Below are 19,848 nucleotides of genomic sequence, written 5' to 3'. Positions count from 1 at the left end.
CTCCACAGTTCAATTTCCATGCCTGCCATCCTTAAAAGCCCTGGATGTGGCACGTGCGATCCACAAACTACTGCAGTGTTTGCAGATAAAGCAGCCAAATCAAGGGGTTGGGGAGAGGAATTTAACCCATGGTAGGAGATTTCCTCTATTGTGGTGGCTCTAAAAAGAGCCCTTTTTATGTATTTGTTTAGGTGCTAGTGCTAGTAAACAAACGCCTTTGGTTTCTATTTTTTGGGGATTCTCTTCTTTTCTTCCTTACTGCCTTACATCAACCTGTGCAAAGCATTCCTTAGATTGCGAAAAAAATTAGCATTTCCAAGAATGGACAACGAAACCCTGCATGGGGTAAAATAGTGCACACTAAGGCAGTCAATGTTGTTTTTAGAGAAAACATACATCTCAGCATGTTGCAAAACTACACCCATGCCTCTATTAATGAGGTGCCTTCCAGCATTTTGCTGGTGATTAAGGACATTGGGGTTGTTCCACTGTGCCTTATGTGGTATTTTCGAGAAAAAAAACACCTTTGCAGTAGGGAAAAGCAGCATCAGTTCTTCCACCAACAACTTCAGTACAGCAACCAAACTTGGAGCACTAATGTAGCCCAAATGCTCTCCTCCACAGTGCACCATGAGTACAAAAGTACCCATGTCTCTGCAAAGAGCAGGCAGTGCCTGCAAATTGCGGCCAGGCACACTGTACCAGAAAACCTGCAGGCCTCGAAACCCAAGATCACCAGAAACACCTCTTGCCAGGGCATACCTCTCCAGATCAAACACAAATGATTCTCCCAATATCCATACAATATTTCTCTTCCTCTCTCCAACACCAGCCATCTTCACTTCACAACCAACAAAGCAATAAAAAAGTATTGCCCTCCCTTCCTGTAAAGCACAGCCTGAACACCTGATTTGCTAATCCCCACAGTTCCATTTCCATGCCAGTCATGCTGAGAAGCCCTGGATGTGGCACACCCCATCCGTGAACTACTGCGGTGTCCGCGGACCCCATAATACAGGGGCAGCCCTTCTTCCCTTTCCACTTCACTCTTTGCAGCACTCCATCATTGGCTACTGTTAAGCAGTCACACAACCGCCCACCAACCACAGGCAAAACTCTATATCTAACTCTGTCATCAAAGTTCAACACTTTAGATGTACTGTTGAATGCTTAGAGTACAGATCTCCTGTAATTCAAAAGCCCCTCCATCAAAAAGTACTTAAAAACTCTCCAAGATTTGTGCTTCCAGATTCATCCACCTCTGCATCCATCAGCACAAACTACAGGTATGCATATATTTTGTAGAGTATGTTTGCGAGTACCTTTGCAACTCTGTCACAAATGCATATTAACAGGCTGCCTGCCACTTACCCTGCATAACTTACTGAATGATTGTATTCTCATGTGTTCCATCTCCTGACATCAAGTGGCAGTTACTTACAATGCTGTGTGCTTTCAAAGTTTTCTTTTAATGGCCACTTGCAGAATAGCTGCAAACCACATATTCCAATTTTATCAGCACTCTCTGTTGTAAAACAAAAAAAAGAAAACCACATTGGGAACATTTGCACAGAATATTCAAGTGGCAGATCCTATGTTCAATGCCCAGCATTCACACAGAAAAGGGAAACTGCATGTATGTTAGCAAAGCATGGCAAGTACATACATTGCAAAATTACCAAAATGCACCATTGGAAGGAAAGCAAAGAAATGCATGTGTACATTGGCAACAGTGCTATCTGTAAATTTGAATAAATAAATGCAAGAATAGCAAAGGATTTCTGCACTCATGTAGCAAGCATCTATGTGTGTGAAAGTTAATCAAATTCCACACATGGTAACATTCCCTTTCTAATCCGTACATCTTTCTGGCCCTTTTTCTCCCCCCTACTAGGACTTGCACTAATCAATTTTCAAAGCAAATAGTGCAACAGCATCTCACACACTTGCAAAGGTGCCGCCCCAATAGGGCACATTTATCACTACACCAATGGCCCCCATAGCAATGATGCTGATGCTCCCAAGTCCCCACTCCTATGCAGTGCTGTACAATTGGACACACACACTCACTCTTCCTGCCAACAAATCCTCCTACAATTTAAAATAACGTGTTCTCCAAGTGCCATTACTTTGTCATTAACACACATACCCACTAACTTCCTTGTTTCGTAATTGCAGTGAAGAACAGCCTCCTGAAAGCCAGTGACGTCTCTACTGGAAGATAAAACCCAGAAGAAACCTACTCTTCAAATCTAACAAAGTAAGTGCAGTCCTGTAGTAGTGTTCTGCCTGTTACTCAGACAGTGCAATGTTGTTGTATTGTACCTAGAAAATTCAATCCAACCCAACAGCACTTGCTTCACTCTTACTCATTGCACCTTAGCAGGTCCACTCTTTGCATTGTCATCTAGACATCAGTATGGTAATACCCACTAGTTTTGTGAAAACATTGTAATGTCCTTACTTATTCAGGCACAGTAGACTGTCATACACACTGAAGCAAACCTTTCCCACAGCAACACACACCCATACCAGTACAACCTTACCAACCAAAAGTAACAGCCATTTCCACAATCACACACTCCTCTATGTATGCCTACCCTCATATTCAGACACTCATGCACAGTGCACACAAATACAATGCACAACTTACAAACCCACACTTTCCATTTTTCTCTAACAGACACAAGAGAATGCCTATCAAAAAGCAACTCCATAGAAAACAATGCAGAAATAGAGCAGATAAAACTCAAAGCATCCAAAATAGCCATCCGCCTCCAGCAGAGTCTGTACGAAAAGTTCAAACAAAACAGCTAATACAGTCACAGAGAAAAACTGAACACAGGTAGCAGGAAAAAAAGTATGACCCCTCATCCAAAATTTAAAACTAAAAAGAAATGTATTAAGAAGAATGTAAATACCACTAGTGCTAACACTGCATCTATCTATGTAACGTAGCCACAGGTAAGCATTCCAAAATATTAATTTTACAAAAAATGTTCCACCATAGAGTCCTTCAGAACCTCATAAAAACAGGACAGAAATCACACGCAACCCTTAAAACTTACCGCAGAAAACTGATCCTGGAAGCTCTCATAGACAGTGCAATGCTCCTCAAAAGGAAAGTGTTTACATTCATTTTAAACAGAATGAAACCACTAACAAAATTAATTAGTAAACTACAAAAAGTATTTCACAACATACGCAATAACAACATAGATAACTTTGCAAACTTTTGTGCAGGTGAGTGGATTCACACAACCATCACAGAGCCATATTTCAATGAAGAGCCATACAAGCAAGAGCAAACAACCCCAATTGCCATACATAATAGTGGCTGAGGGTATGACACCACCATTATGGCAGAAGAAACGCTGATTGAAAGAATAATCCCAACAAACTTACAATCAACTCTCCATTGCACCGAACCAATCTATCCCGTCTACATATGGCGGTGCACCTCGATGTGTAACGTACAAAAACAATCCTTCAAATCTTTTTACGGCAATTCCTCAATCAGTATTTGAAAGCCAAAGACCAATTAAGAATGACAATAGTGAACAGCACTTACAAAATCCAGTAACTTTACAACAGAGTCACAACAACCTTGCAGATGACAACCTTCTATTAAACACGTACAAAAACGAAATAGCAACATTTAGAAGCACATCTGCTGAAGTACCAAACCAAGTTTGTCTGTGTTGTCGCAGAACTTTTTATACAAAGAGCACCAAAACTGTAGATATAACATACAAAATAGAAGAAAATTAGGAATCCGAATGGCTCCAATTAGCTCTCTACCTTATAGCAGAAAACAAATAAATTACTAACCCCTTAATACTTTGCTCATACTGCATGGCAAAGCTTGATAATGACCAAATGCCTTCACGGGCTATCACTAATAACCTGGAAATATTTCCACTTCCAAAACCACTCCAACAGCTTAATTTGTATGAGAGTGTTGTAATCCAAACAGTACACCCATTTCAAGCGATCATATGCCTTCAACCGAAAACAGCCAAGTTGCCTCCATCTGAATTAGTGAAAGGCATTTGTGGCAAAGCAGTTTATTTGCCATTAGATTGTAAAGAAAATGTAGAAACTCTGGGAGTGCAACGGCCAATAGATCAATCTCTAATTATCCTAGTGAACGGTGTACCTACAAAAGACAAAATAAATTGGCAGCAACTAGTAGACTTAAACAAAGTTAGGGAAGCCCTACAATATCTTAAAGAGAACAATGAATACTACAAAGAAACAAACATTGAAGAAAACCTGAGAGAAACCACCGAAATAATTCAGGATTCCTCATCAACTGGCCAATTTGAACTTGTAGACCCTACTATAGCATCTAATATTTTAGACCAGTATACAATTCACCCACTGTACTGCAAAGACAGCATAGATGATGCACTAGAAAAATATCAAAAGCGGCAAGCCACAGGATCTCCAATCAGCATATGGGGGAAAAGTGTAGAAGCACAAGCCTTTCCTCCCTCTACTCTTTCCTACTGGAAAATGTGGAAGGTATGATGAAAATGCCCAAAAATAACAGCATCAGAATACTGCTCTTTACGAATGTATTCTGAAGACCCCAGATTCAGACAAAACGTTGAATACATATTCCACCTCCTGTTTGAAAGTGAACTAGCAACTCTATGTTACAGAGTTGCACACATATTGAAAACAGGTTCCAATTTTTTAAAAATGTCTGCTACGCAGCTACTTCAAAAGGTGCAAGGCAAAGATTAAGTTTTGCAGTCAATTTCCACAAATCTCTTGGCAAACGTATGTGTTACGAAACAATACTGGTTCCAACGTCATGCAGATGTACGGTGCATGCTACGCAACCTTGGCCCACCCACATGGTTTGTCACTTTAAGTTGTGCAGAGTATGCATGGGATGATTTGCACGATTTACTATGCATAGCAGGGATAGACATGAAAACACCAGGAGAACTCTGCTCTCTTGACCCTGTAAATGTGTCAAGGTACTTCCATCACCGCTTTATTGCCATGCTGCACTTCTCCATAATAAAACAATTCCTCCCCACTGAGAAAAGAATATCAATCCAGAGGAGCACCACACATCCACATGCTTTTGTGGATAAAAGATGCTCCTAAATTTGGTCAGGACAGTGATGCCACTGTTTTGCTGTTCATTCACAAATATGTCACTTGCTAAATCCCTTCAGAAAGCGCACATAGTGAGCTACATGCACACATTTTGCGGTTTTAAAGACATAAATGTGGCAAGTATTGTCGATGCAGATATCAAACCAAAGGCAAATACTACACCAAATGCTGCTTTGATTTCCCTAGACCAGTTTCCCCAAAAAGACAAGTAAACAGCTTCATGTCTTCTGTTAGACACAGTATGAAAGGCAAATCGCCTAAGAACACATACTGCATTAAAAGAAGCGAAGCATCAAAGTACATCAATGATTACAATGCAATCATTGCCCTCTTGTGGAATGCAAAACTAGATGTGGAGTACATTGCAGACAATTCCACTACAGTTGCACGATATGTCACAGCCTACTTAACCAAAGCTGAGAAAACAGACCTGAAAGACCTTTGGGATGACATATCATCTGGCAAAACACTGTAAATAAAATGATACAGCTTTGGTATAAAAATCGTCTGCCATAGATAATGTGGTTAGTACGAAGCCGCGGACCATTTACCCAGTACAGCCTTATATGGGAAATATGAGATCATAGTCTTGCTAAGCCTTGGTCGTGCTGCATCCAGAAAAAGAGTTTGCAAATCATACCATGACATGGAAACAATAGCCAAAAACGATCACAACAGCCAGGACATTTTGAAAAACAATGTATTGGACACATACTACCCAAACAGGAGTACTGCTTTGGAAGCCATGTGTCTATACCACATAGCCCAAAATTTCTCATACAAAAATAATTTTAAACCAGATGAGAAAAAAGGTAAATACATAGTCAAAGGTTTTGAGGGCATGAGGGCAGCCTTGTTAAACTTACCAAACACAGCTTGATTAATCATATGAAGCTATCATTTAAAACTCCTCAACATAGAGAACTTTACTACATGTCCCTATAGCAACTTTTTAAACCATGGGCAAAAGAAAATGTATTGGACACCCATGGCTCCTAAGAAGATGCTTTCAATGCAAGTGAAAGCACTATAACAGATATACATTTCAAGCAGTACAAAAACACGTTGGACAATGAACGCCAACAAGTGGAAGAACTTCAAGCACAACTAAATGTAGACACTCCTGAGAGCAGTCAACCTTCTCTTGCAGGAAGCCAAGAAGCACTTGGCGAGCCACTCATAGTAAATGAAGCAGAATTAGCCACGACTGAAGTAGAAAACACCATGTGTCAATATGAGGAATCTGAAGAAAACATTGCTCTACTGAAATCACAACTGAATGATGAACAGCGTAGCATTTTCCTGGAAGTAACTAAAGAAATTGAACATGGTATGCAGCACGAAACTAAATCTTGTATCTGTCAAAACTATAAACATATGCTCCAGTATGTAAGTGAGATGTGAGCATGGTCTCCAACCTAATGTTGGCTTTGATTCACCTGAGATTGCAAGGTCCTTAAAACAAACTACAAAGAACTCTTTGAGTAAAACACATTATTGTTTTCAGAGATCTTCTTCAATTAACACCAGTGAAAGGTGAACCTATTTTTAACACCTTAGGACACAAACTGTGCCGTAACACACTTGGCAGCATAGGAAATGTAAATCTCTGGCAACATTTCCAATACAGAGAACTAACTCAAAACATGCGTCAGTCTGCAGACCTCACCTATGCTAACATTTTGAAAAGCATTTGATTGGTGTGCTTTCTAAGGAAGCACAGTCTATCTTAAATAACAGACTCATCCATGAGCTACACGGGCATAACACATCTGCTACTGATGTCATGAAACAATTAGCACACAAAAATCTAAAATATTTGTCCTTAATCCCAACCCTAGCAAGCTTTGCACAATTCAATGAAACAATGTTGAAAAAAGAAATGCATCCAATATTGCAAATTAACTCCACAGATAAACTGGAAGAGCACATTATGACAGTGCCTATGTGTCAACAAGCCACAGCACGACTAAATAGCTCAGAAAACTAAATCTCCAACACAGCTGGTTTGGAGAAAATGTTAATATTGTGTTTAAACTGTAGAGTAATACTAAAACGTAACCTTGACGTGGAGCAAGATTTAGTTAATGGAGCACTTTGTACAGTTATTGGCTTCCAGACATATCCACGTGACAACATTCAGTTTGTCAACATCCACTTTGACAAACCTTCAGAAGTTAGAAGGATAGGATGCTCAACAGCCAGATTCCTTATTTTCAAAGACATTTATGTTCGCAGAGAACTGTTTAGTTTTCTCTGTCTCTTGCATATGCAGTCACTATTCATAAATCACAACTGTGAATCCATTCCATTTCATCAGCTGGTGCAAAATGTGACCACAACCCACACACATAATCCACACACCCAAGTCCCTATCCACTTCTGTACACATACTATTACTCTTCTTGCAACCAGTGGGCAGATTGTCATGCACCACAAAAGTCTAGGAGCAGCCCACAAGCATCAAAGCATAATACATCCATGCAGTCAAGATTCTAGGGGCAGACCACAACCATCACAGCATAAGGCACCCAAGAATCTGGCCAGTGCCCACACACACAATGCAGGCACCCGAAGCCCTGCCCACTTCTGTACACATACTATTATAGTGCTTGCACCCAATGAGCAGACTCTAATGCACCCAAGAGTCTAGGGACAGGCCACAACCACCACAGCAAAATACAGCCATGCACCCAAAAATCTGCCCAGTGGCCACAATCCAAACACATAAGGCAGCCACCTGAGGCCCTGCCCACTTCAGTACACATACTATTACAGTACTTGAAACCAGTGGGCAGGCTCTTGGGTGCATGTCCTCAAGCCATGCACCCAAGAGTCTAGGGGCTTGCCACAACCACCACAGCATAATACAGCCTATACAAACATCCTCATATCATCTACATTCCACTCCTCTACCCTAATGAAGCCTGCCCATATCACCAGATAAGATGCTCGCCCGAGGACCAACGCGTGAACTGCTGTGGCGCCCGAGGCCCTATCCACTTTTGTACACATACTATTCTTGCACCCAGTGCGCAGACTCTCATACACCCAAGAATCTCGGGGCAAATTAATAAGGCAGCTGCCACAGGCCCTGTCCACTTCTGTACACATACTATTACAGTACTTGCAGCCAGTGGGCAGCCTATGGCCATGCACCTAAGAGTCTAGTGGCTGGTCACAACCACCACAGCATAATACAGCCATTCACCCAAGAATCTGATCTGCCCAGTGGCCACAACCCACACAAATAAGCCAGCTGCCTGAGGCCCTGTCCACTTCTGTACACATACTATTACAGTACCTGCAACGAGTGGGCAGACTCTTGGCCATGCATCCAACCACCACAGTCTTGCCACAACCACCACAGCATAATACAGCCCATACAAACATCCTCATTTCATCTACATTCCACTTCCTTACCCTAATGAAGCCTGCCTGCAGTCACCAGAAAAGGTTCTCACACGAGGACCTACCCGCAAACTGCCGCCGACACAAAACAGTCTTCTTCCACCTAAACAAATATATCATATGAGCCATGTATCACTCCCTCACCCTTTGCAGCACCTCTTTACAACACCAAAAGCCCCAAAACATGTCTCCCAGCCCTGTTTGCCGCCGCACTATCCACGGATATCCACAGATACAACATGGCAGGCGTTTCGAAAAATATTTGACACACATCTCGCTCCCCACCAGCCAATCAGCAGGTTCAGCGTATGTCCGTGGACATCACGCGGCCCGCCATACCAATCAGGGTCCTGTTTTTGGAGCGAACAGGGAAATGGGTCAGCGAGGCAGACCCAGATATCACTCATTCTTTGGCACCTATATTTTGCCTGTTTTAAAAAAAACATTGGACAGATTTACACCAAATTTACAAAAGCACGCTTTCGGGACCAAGCCATTGCTCCTTCCACAAATTTGGTGAAAATCCGTCCAGCGGTTTGGGCTGTAGGTGTGAGCAAAATCTTTTTCCATTGAGTCTATGGAAAAAAAAATGTCGGACCCCCCACTATAACTTTGCCTCCCTTTAATGAAACCTCACCTAATTTACCAAATAAATTCAGAGCGGGCCATATACAATTTATGCAAAGGTTGGTAAGGATTCGTCCAGAGGGAGCAAAGTTATAAGCCGCCCAAAAAGTGCTTTCCCTATGAGTTGATCAACTTAACCATAACTACACAGCCACTACACATCTATTCATCGAGAGAGAGAGAGAGAAAGGGAGAGAGAGAGAGAGAGAGAGAGAGAGAGAGGCAGAGGTATGTCATTGCCTGGCAGCCTTGAGAACTGGCAAACGTGGTTGATAAAGCTATGTATAAAATAGCACTGCCCTGTAAGACTAAGACAATTTACTGGACCAAAAGGCTTGCATTTAGGCTAATTTGCATACCAGAAATGCCTTGTTGATGTGACTCTTAACTGGAGGTGAATTTCCAGCGATGGCTACTAAGCGGCATTGTGGCATGTGTGACTTGACTCAAATGGATAATTCTGTGATATATGTATATCTAGATATATCAAATATAAAGCAGACAATACAGTATAATTGCAAAGAGCCTGCTTTGTGTTTTGTGTTTCAGGGGCTAAAGCAGTATTGCTAATTCTTTCAGTCATAGCAGGAGCCATAGACAGACTAATCTCTATTTTATTTGCATATCCTTCCTTTCTATACCAATCAATTCTTTCATCAGTAGACAAGCCCTCAGTTATGTCAACATAAATAAAGATTCTTCTAGTGTTGGAAGCTTGCACTTGAACAGAGTTGCTAAGCAGATGACATGTTTTCAGTTTAAAGATCTTCTTTATACCTGATAGGAACAATGTAATGATGCAGTTAGGTGTCTAGACTGAAAATTTGGAGAAGTGTAGCTATGATGGTTTTGTTTGAGAGTGGGAAATCTTTTCATGTGCACATCAACAGAGGAAATAAAGCAGCAATAATGCTTAGCACAGTCTAATTTCTGTAATCAAATTCAATAATTACTTGACTGGGCAGATGGTTCATTCCAACTATTGTTGCAGTGTTGTAGTGAAGAACAGGTAGAGACAGCAGGTAAGTTCTGGTCTTTATTTAGCATCCACCCAGCAGCGTTCCCTCTCTCCAATTGCCGCTCAACTCACATTCAAACTCTGATGTTTCAACATATTCCATGCCCCGAACATTCCATAAACCAACACATCCCACCTCACAACATTCCCTGAACCAAACACATACCTCTCCCAACAAACTAAACACACTGTGAATACACTCCCCTTCTTCCCTCGATGTAACACTATTTACATAATGGTTGAGTTAAATACACACTTAGTCCTCCCACTTCTTCGGTGGAGGAGAGGGTCTGGCTCTCTGTCTATGATTTCTTCCCCCCATTGAGCACTTGCAGGAAATCTAGTGGCTCCCATCCACTCAGGTGAGGCTGCAAGTGTGCATTTCCATTCCAAACATTATCTTCTGGATGCGGCTCACCTCCCTTTGTGCATATGGCTGAGCATATCTATGATCACATTTCACCCACTTCTAAAACCACTACTCCACCCCTCGCAACAGAAATATGCCTATACTATCTGCCTCAACATCTCCTTCCAGGGCAAGCTCACCTTGGGAGCCAACTGGATACCACCCTTATGGAGTCTATTTGCTCCTTCCAACAGTCCATTGACTCAGGATGATATACGGATGTTCAATACTGCTTAATGGAACTTTTTTTAGGAAAACGTCATCGCCTCAGAGGTAAATTGGGTGTCATACCTGCACAAGAGGGAAACAACAAGGTTCCTACACGTGGAGTTGGGGGAAGGTGGATGGTGGTCATTCCCAAAGCAATGCCTGTCACAAGTTTTACAGTTAAGTAAGCACATGGGGTGGTGCCTCACAGAACTATCATTTATTTCAACTATTTTCTTTTCAGAACTCAAGGCAGTAATGAAAAATATGATGGGTCAGTGTACGCTGTTAATTTATTATAAAAATGGTGTTTTATTTTAAAATATGCATTTAAAATTTCAAGAATGAATTACAAATCCATCTGAATTTCTTCTAAACACTTTGTATTTCTAAAACCACCTTTTTAATACATATACAGATACAAAAACCACACTTATTTTATAATGTGCGAAAGATGCAGAGCATACATGTGCAAATACACATATGAAAAAATAGTAGCTATTATCTTCCTGCAATGTATCACTGTATTTGTGTCAAGCTATAACAACTGTAGACTGAAAATCTATTCCATTCTTTATCACAACCGCAACTCATTTCAAGGGTAAGTCAAGTTTTACAGTGTCACAGTGAAGAACAGCAAGGAGACAGCAGGTAGGTTCCTTTCTTTATAGCCACCCGGCAACACACCCGCTCTCCAAATCCACTCAACCCACATTCCAACCCCAAAGTTCCACTGGTATTCCTTACCCCCAACATTCTATATATCTCAACACCTCCCCCTCTTCATGAACCCAACAACTATCTATAGAAGCACAGAGGAAGCACATTTTTTTTAACATGACCATGGGGCAATGTTGTGTGATTCTTTTTTATTTTATCAGTAAATGCAAAGAAATGGTTAGAAGAATCAATAAAATATTTGGCCAACTTAGTGTAATTGACATGCTTTTACAGAATAAGACTGATTGTTCAGTTGCCTGCTTGTACTATGCCTTTTATAAGTCAATTAAGTCTTGACAGATCTCGGAGTCATGGCAAAGATCACATATTAAAACCATTGAGAAACACTCAAGGGAGCATATTTTCCAAAAACATAGTTACACTCAACATCTTTTGGAGAACATTTTTGTATCTCAGAATCAATCAGGCCATTGGGTAGGTGAACAATAGCAATGCATGTTTTTCTATCCAGAATTATAGCCTATACAATTTGGAAGTCATTACTTTTTTCTGAATGTCAAAATACTTCCATGCTTACAAATTTGAGAGTCAATGGGCCTCATTCCGGGTCCGGCGGTAACCGTGCCGGTGATACCGGGCAGTTGCCACCGGACCCGTAAATACTTACTGGCGCCTGACTTGCTGGTAACACCGGGGGATTACAACCCCACTGGCTGGGATGTCAGGTGCCGGTAAAATGTTGTTCCCCATTCCCATAGCGTCCCGTTGGACTCTATGGGAATGGGTACCATGGAAACACTGGCACCGGTAATAACAGCGCTGGTGATTCTGTGAAACTCTGCGGGCGGTTGCCGGTCCACCCTAACGGGCAGGAGGGCACCCACCAGGCAGTGTTGTAGTGTGCCGGTCTAGAAATAACTGTGCCAGTAAGCTTACCGGCACCGCTGTTTCCAGAACGGCATGCTTGTTATGAGGCCCAATGACTTTCAGGACAAAAAGAATGAAAGGAAGTAGTTAGGCAGTAAGGCAAATAGAATTCTTCTGCCTTCTGCGTTTCAGGTCTGAGAAGAAAAACCTGGACAATGTATGAACTGAATATGTAAATGTCTCCATGAGGCACCTGGAAGTGGAGGGATGGACTCTTAAAGACATTCAAGGACAATACAAATATTCTCAGCATGTTTCACAATACTGCTGAGGCTCCACAACTGGAAGTCACATTTTCCTGAACCTAAAAGCATCAAAGGAGGGCTTAACTGAAGAAGTAGGTGCAAGCCCAGCTGTGACTGATCACTTGGGAGAAGACAGTAAAGTTAAATAAATCCCCACTGAAGATTGGTTGAAGGCAAGTTTTGTACAGCCACCTTCTTACCCCATTACTTAACTATGATTTGGCTGATTTGTTTTTGTGAAACAAATCAATTGAATCTTACCAAGCGTTAATTGTAAGCTATATTGAGCCTAATGTGCAGAGATGTTTTAATGATGACAGTCCAAACCAGAATCATTCTTCACAGTTCATTGTTAAAAGCTCAAAAATGCTGCCTAAAACATTGCACGGAATTCAACATATACAAATATAGTCCTTCGAAGGTGGAGGGTGGGTGCATTATGGAAGCTCCTCAAATTGAAAAAATAAAGGTGATAAATCAGTATACCTATCTAGGGATGGTGACCTTGTGATAGCTTTATTGGCTCACACATCTGAACATTTCCACACATTAGGCAAGGACTGTTGGACATGCCCTATGCAGAAACAACTGCACATTTCTGTGATGTATCATTGACCATATGAAGTAACTTGAATCTTCTAGGATTAACATAGGTTGAAGCGGCAAGACTTTAGGTAAGCATGGTTGTGAGCAGACCCGTGTTTAACATCCAAACTCTTAAGAATTTTGGTATTTTTAAGCCATTGCTAGACTGTGAATACATTTAATCTACAGCAGGTTGAAATGCTAAACTCTAGTTGTGAGATGAGAATAGTGGGCTTTTGTAACCTTAGTAATCTATTGAATAAATATGATTGTGGAATACTTTTGAAAATAAAGTTGAAAGCATAGTACATTTAGGAAGTTCACGAAATCCACAAGTGTTCAGTTTGGAATAGAATCTCATCATGATTCGGTATGATGAACATTCATGTGATTCTGTCACATATAAAGAGTTTTCCAAACAGAAATTTACCTAAATGCTACAATCAATCAATATTTATTGTGAATTTATGCAATTTAGATTCAGATAAATTCCAGACTCACTATTGGGTCATATTTCTAGCAATGACCAAAATAACAATTTGAAACAATTTTATGGTGATTTAAAGTTAACTGTTATGTCCCACCTTGAGACTTTGGGCCTTTACTTTTCCCTGTGACGAGTATTCATTTTCTTTCTTACATCATCTTAAAGTTAAAACTTTAGATTGGGATTGTGCCCAAAGTCTAGACAAATTATGTTTTAGAAAAAGATATGTTAAATACTCAGTGCAGTATTTTAGTCTTGGTTTTCCCACTCATATTTGTTGAAACCTTGCTCTATGGAGTTCAGGCATTTTCTTGTTATATTTACGCTTTTAATAGTTTGCCTACTGCTGAATATATTTGTGCATGGTGGGGCATTCCTGAAGAGCTGCGATTATGCTATCTCTGTGGAAAAGCAATTGAAACTAGTCGCCACATTGTCACTGCTTGTCCCACATTAAAGGAGAAATATTATAAAGGATTTTGTAATCTTATTAGCCATTTGAATAATCTTGAGTCTGACCAGTTTTGGGGGACTGTATTTTTAAGCTGAATCTTTGGTAATTTCATCTGTGGCTTTTTGTATTCAGAATGAGGCTCCTACTTTTTTTGATGCATTAGTTTCATTGGTTTAGTATGCACCTTGGACTATACCTCATGTTAATTCTCTATTTTATATTATTGGATTTAAACTGCTTATTGTGGATTTTAATGTATTGTTTATTTAATCATAGTAATCTGATGTTTTGCCTTAATGTAATATTATGTCATATGCTGTGTTATTTTGTTATGCTAATTTTAAACTATGAATTGTGGTTCTGAAATGTATTGTTCATCTGGACTTGAATAGTGCTAAAGGTTTTATTGATAAAGCCAAAATGTAATTAAATAAAAAAAAGATAAGTTCTTACTAAAATAGTGTAGGTGATCTGGTGGCTAACAGGAGATTGTCAGAATGTGTCGCAAATATAAACCAGTAGAGTTGTTAATGTGGGCTGTAATTAGCCCCTTTGTTATTGATACTTTTCAAAGCATACTGTAATCAATGAATAGAGCTTTACAGGAGTTACAATAGAAAGAGTCCAGGCCTGTACTTACTAACCTTTTAAGGTGCTGCTTCTTTGTCTAAAGAGAGCAAACCATGGTGCTGATCAAAAAGATGGTTGGTTAGTTGGTTGTGTTTTATTTTGTCTCTTGTTCCTGAATCTTTTGAGAAACCTGTCAATTATTCATGCTAAGGTTGCCACTTGACAGTTGTGTGACAAATTGAAATTGCTACATGGTAGTACAAAGCCAATGGAAATAAAACAAAAGAGGTTCCTTCATGCAATGACACACATGCCAACAATGCCATTGACTTCTGTTTTTAGGAGTGGGAGTGAACACAGGGTTCAATGTATTTGGTCTTTTATAATTCCTAGTTTTTTCATTTCTTTCATTTGTTCACTATGGCAATGCCAGCATACCTAACCCACTGGTACTAATGATGAAATTAAATTGCCACATGCCACAGTTGAAGCATCACAATTGGTGGGTAGATCTGTGCTCTCAGATACAGATACAGATAATAACAATATAAAGAATTAGATTTTTTCATCAATTCCTGAATGGCACCTTAGAAAAAGGTTGATACGGAGAAAAAAGAGCAGTCCGGTAGGATGGAGGTTTGGGAGGAATCTCTGTGTAAACTTTTCCTTGATCCAGATTATTGAGGTTTCAGATCCATTGAATGCCACCATTTTATATTTAGTTTGTCTAATGTGATGTTATAGTAAATGACTCAAAGGGTATTTATGTTTATAAGTCATTTATACCTATTGCCTTTGCCTGGCACTGGTGAAGTGCCTAATAATAGTCTTTAAACCTATTTTGCATAAACACACATGTTTAAATGCTATGTAATGAAGATGATCAAGTTACTAATAAGGAGTCCCTTATAATTATGATGCATGGCCGTTATTAAGAGGGGTGCCCACAGTTAGTATAAAATGTATGAGAAAAGATTGTGTCTTTTTAAGACAAGTTGATTCTCTATAGGATTATTTATAAATGTATTTTCACGGTTGTTTTCGAAAAAGGTCAATTCTGTTCTGCATTTAATAACTGTGAATATAGATGTGGTTTCAGTTTTCCAGTGGCTACATTTGGAACACTACATGGGTCATTTTAGATCTCTCCATACAAAGCGCAGAGAGGACCACGTAAAAGTGTACTTACATGCAAAAAGCCTGCTCTGTGGTATTTTGATCCGTTTTGAGAAGGGATACAAATATAACACAGACATCCGGACAGACATGGGTGTCTGTGTTATATTTAGATCTTTTACAAAATGGATCATAAATGCTGACTGCCAAGTCCATGCATGGCAGACACAATGTACATAGATTCCTATTGAATCCAGCTGCTTTGTGCAGATGCAAACACATGCTGATTCAATAGGAATCCACACCCTCAGCGCCTGCGACAACATTGCATGTAGGCAGCGATGCTGTTACATTTGAGTGGAAAGTGGATGGGGAATTATGTTCATAATGTTTGATCCGTGCCTACAGCTCACCTCACAAACTATTCAAAATTGCACAGTGTGTACTAATTATGCTTAAAAGTTTTACGCATGACTTTTATGCACTGTGCCTTTCAACAAGGCCATGAAAATGGCTCTTGTGTATTTGTACTAATTACACAAAAAAGTCTAGCCCAGCATTTAGATTATCAATTTTGTAGACTTTGTATTTCCAAAACAAATGAGGCAATTTCCTTTAAGAAATGCATTTAATCATTGTTTTCTTGGTCACAAAAATAATTTTGATTTCTCTTTCTCTTAGAACATCATGTTATTCCAAAATCAGGTGTGATCCAACTGGACATACGGTCTTCAGATTTAAATGGTTTGTTGACTATGATTACAGTGAAATATTTGAAACTCTGCTTTCTATCATGTGTCGTAATTATGTTCACAATTTTAATGTGGTTGGCAACACAGCCCTTAAATCCTTTGGTAGAGCACATAAATTGGATGTTTTTCTATGAATATGAGCCAATCTATAAGAAGAATTTTACTTTTACAATTGGAGAACATGTGAACTGTAAAGATGCAACCCCATTTTTGGTCATCCTGGTGACTTCAAGACCTAAAGATACATTAAGCCGCCAGGCTATTCGGCTATCATGGGGCTCAGTGAACAGTTGGTTGGGGCATAACGTTAAAACACTGTTTTTGCTGGGCAAGGAACCAACAATTGAAGAAGACAGAATAGTAACATCAATAATCAAAGAGGAAAGCAAGCTCTATGGTGATATTATTTCTCAAGATTTTCTGGACACTTATGATAACCTTACATTAAAAACGATAATGGCTTTCCGATGGATTTCAGAATTTTGCCCAAACACCACATTTGTCATGAAAGCTGATTCAGATGTGTTTATCAATGTTGGCAATTTGGTCACTTTTCTTCAGAAGTTCAACTCATCAGATAGTTTATTTACTGGATATCCCTTTATTGAGAATTCTTCACAGAGAGGAGATTATTTTTCAAAAGCATATATTTCTTATGAAGAATATCCATTCAGGTTCTACCCACCGTACTGTAGTGGCCTCGGATATTTACTTTCTGGAAAGTTAGCTCTGAAAATGTATGAAATGATGAGCCATGTGAAACCTATTAGGTTTGAAGATGTCTACGTTGGGATTTGTTTAAAAGTATTGAAAGTGGATGTGCATATTCCAGAAAATAGAGATTTGTTCATGTTATTAAAAATTAAGTTTAACATATGCAGGTATAAGCGTGTATGTGCTGTACATGGACTATCTTCAAATGAGATCCTAACTGTTTGGCAAGCTATACAAAAGAACCCTTCCAGTGATTGTGAATGAACAGCATATTTAATTGAAAGGAACATTACTACAAAAAGCAAAAGTTCCTTATAGAGCATCTTGCTTTAGCTACTATAGGGCATTACAATTAAACCACTTGAATGTATTTTGTATCTGATTAAAGTAGATAATACATTGTTCTTAATACAGATAACCCTTTGCTCTTCCTTGGAGCTAAAGCAAGCATTTAAGAAGCATTTCACAACGGTGGCAAAGCAATTTTTCCTTTGGAAGCTGGATTTGCATCTGTAATATGCCAGGGAGCTAAATTGAAAACTATTAACATAAGATGCATATTTTCAAGAAACAAGAAAATGGAATATGAAACATTATTTTTAATTAAATATTTCAACTTTGTAAATGATTTCTGTACTGAAAATTCGAAATGTTTATTATTTTACATAAAAATGCAAGAACAATATATTTTTCACGTTTGTTTTGTTAATCAGACTAACAACAAAAAAATGGAAACTAAAACTACTTATTTTTAATTAAATATTTCAACTTTGTAAATGATTTATGTACTGATAATTCGAAATGTTTATTATTTTACATAAAAATGCAAGAACAATATATTTTTCACATTTGTTTTGTTAATCAGACTAACAACAACAAAATGGAAACTAAAACTACTCAGACCAGTGTAAGATCAGCCACAATACAATCAATGGTGCCTTAGGAATTGAGAGTTTTATTATTATATTCATTATTATTTAAGCAAAGATTCTCAAACACGTTTGATCCTTCTACTGTTGAAGTTTGATCCTTCTACTGTTGAAGTTTGATCCTTCTACTGTTGAATTCCACATACACAGTGTTTCAATCAGATTGTATGGCAATTTCTCAGTTGATAGTAGTTAATATTGAATAGAAAATCTGGGCAAAAAAACAATATCAATCTATTCTTGTTTCCAGCTATCACCGTTGCCAGAGTTTCTCTTCAAATGCTGATGGCATGATTACATGCCATTATGATATACATCAATTAGTGCTTTTGCTTTCCATAATTTATTAAATGTACATTTAAAGGCCACTGTGCCCTTGGTTCATTGACATCATAATATGTATCTTACATTTTAAACAAGGTGTTGTTCCACAGTTGGGCCCTACAATTGAAAGTCATGCTAAGAGTCTGTAGGACTTTTGTTCTTTAAATAGGAATATTTTTTTGGGTGGACCCCATGGCACCAAAATGTTTGAAACGCTGCCCTTTATCTTGTGCCTGAATTTTCACCATAGCAATCATTTGGCTGGCAATACAATCCTCAAACCCTTGGGATGAACATAGACATTGGGTGTCTTTCTAAGCATTTGAGCCAATCAATAAGCACTATTTCACTTTAAAACTAGGTGAATAATGAAATATCATCCTCATCATCCTTGTGGTTTTGAGACTCAAAGATGATAACGAGGCTCAGAGAACCTTTGGTTGTAACAGGCCAGGACAGTAACATTAATGCTCAAAGATGAATGTACCTGTATGGTGATATCATTTTTCAGGACTTTGTAGACACTTTCTTTAACCTTACTTTTTAAAATCATAATGAGCTTCAATCGGTTTTAGAATTTTCCCCAAACACCAAATATATCACAAAAGTCTATTCAGATGTTTTAGTGATATTGGTAATTTAGTACATTTTGCTCTGCAGTTTGGATATCCAGTTATGCAGTGGACGTGCCTTTTATCACAATGTCCTACGTTCTGTATTTTTCTGAAAGCATATAATTCCTATGAAGTATAGGTTCTCAATTTGTACCCGCCATATTTCAGTGGCCTGGGGTACTTACTTTCTGGAATATTTAGCTCTGAAAATATAAGAAGTGAAGAGACATGTAAAACATTTTAGGTTTCAAGATCTCTTTGTTGGGATGTGTTTTGAAGTATTGAAAGTGGATGTGCATATTATAGAAAATAGACATGTGTCCTTTTATTAAAAGCCAATAATAATACAAGTAGCTACAAGAGTGCATGTGCTGTGCATGGCCTATGTTCAAAAGAGGGAACTGAAAAGCAGGTATCCCTTAAACCCCAGGGTATAGGAATATATATAGAATTATAAGCAGAAAAAGGGTGGTCTTGTGTTATAAATCTGTTATCAAATTATTTTCATTTTACTGTTACAAAAATTACTTTGTTTGAAAACATTTCTACAAATGACAATTATATACATAAAGACAGCACAATGGGTATTAACATTACAAATATAATGCCAATGCATTATTAAAGTGCAGATCCTAGTGACAA

The 19,848-nt window shown here is 38.9% G+C and overlaps 1 protein-coding gene across 1 annotated transcript; it reads left to right on the top strand.

Moving 5' to 3' along the window:
* Window positions 1-2,184: 2,184 nt before the first annotated feature.
* Window positions 2,185-17,925, top strand: B3GALNT1 (beta-1,3-N-acetylgalactosaminyltransferase 1 (Globoside blood group)). The gene is made up of 2 exons (XM_069620375.1): window positions 2,185-2,260; window positions 16,555-17,925. Exon 2 carries the CDS (start codon window positions 16,629-16,631, stop codon window positions 17,601-17,603), a length of 975 nt encoding a protein of 324 aa, XP_069476476.1. The 5' UTR covers window positions 2,185-2,260; window positions 16,555-16,628; the 3' UTR covers window positions 17,604-17,925.
* The last annotated feature ends 1,923 nt before the right edge of the window (window positions 17,926-19,848 follow it).

This window comes from Ambystoma mexicanum, chromosome 10, assembly GCF_040938575.1.
Source record: "Ambystoma mexicanum isolate Mex_15411 chromosome 10, UKY_AmexF1_1, whole genome shotgun sequence".
NCBI classification, from domain to species: Eukaryota; Metazoa; Chordata; class Amphibia; order Caudata; family Ambystomatidae; genus Ambystoma; species Ambystoma mexicanum.
The sequence above is the reverse complement of the archived record's forward strand: the minus strand, read 5'-3'. Positions and strand labels throughout refer to the sequence as shown.

Bases quoted from the DNA above. Each gene is read 5' to 3' on its own strand.
- B3GALNT1 (XM_069620375.1), top strand. From the start codon at position 16,629: ATGATTACAGTGAAATATTTGAAACTCTGCTTTCTATCATGTGTCGTA.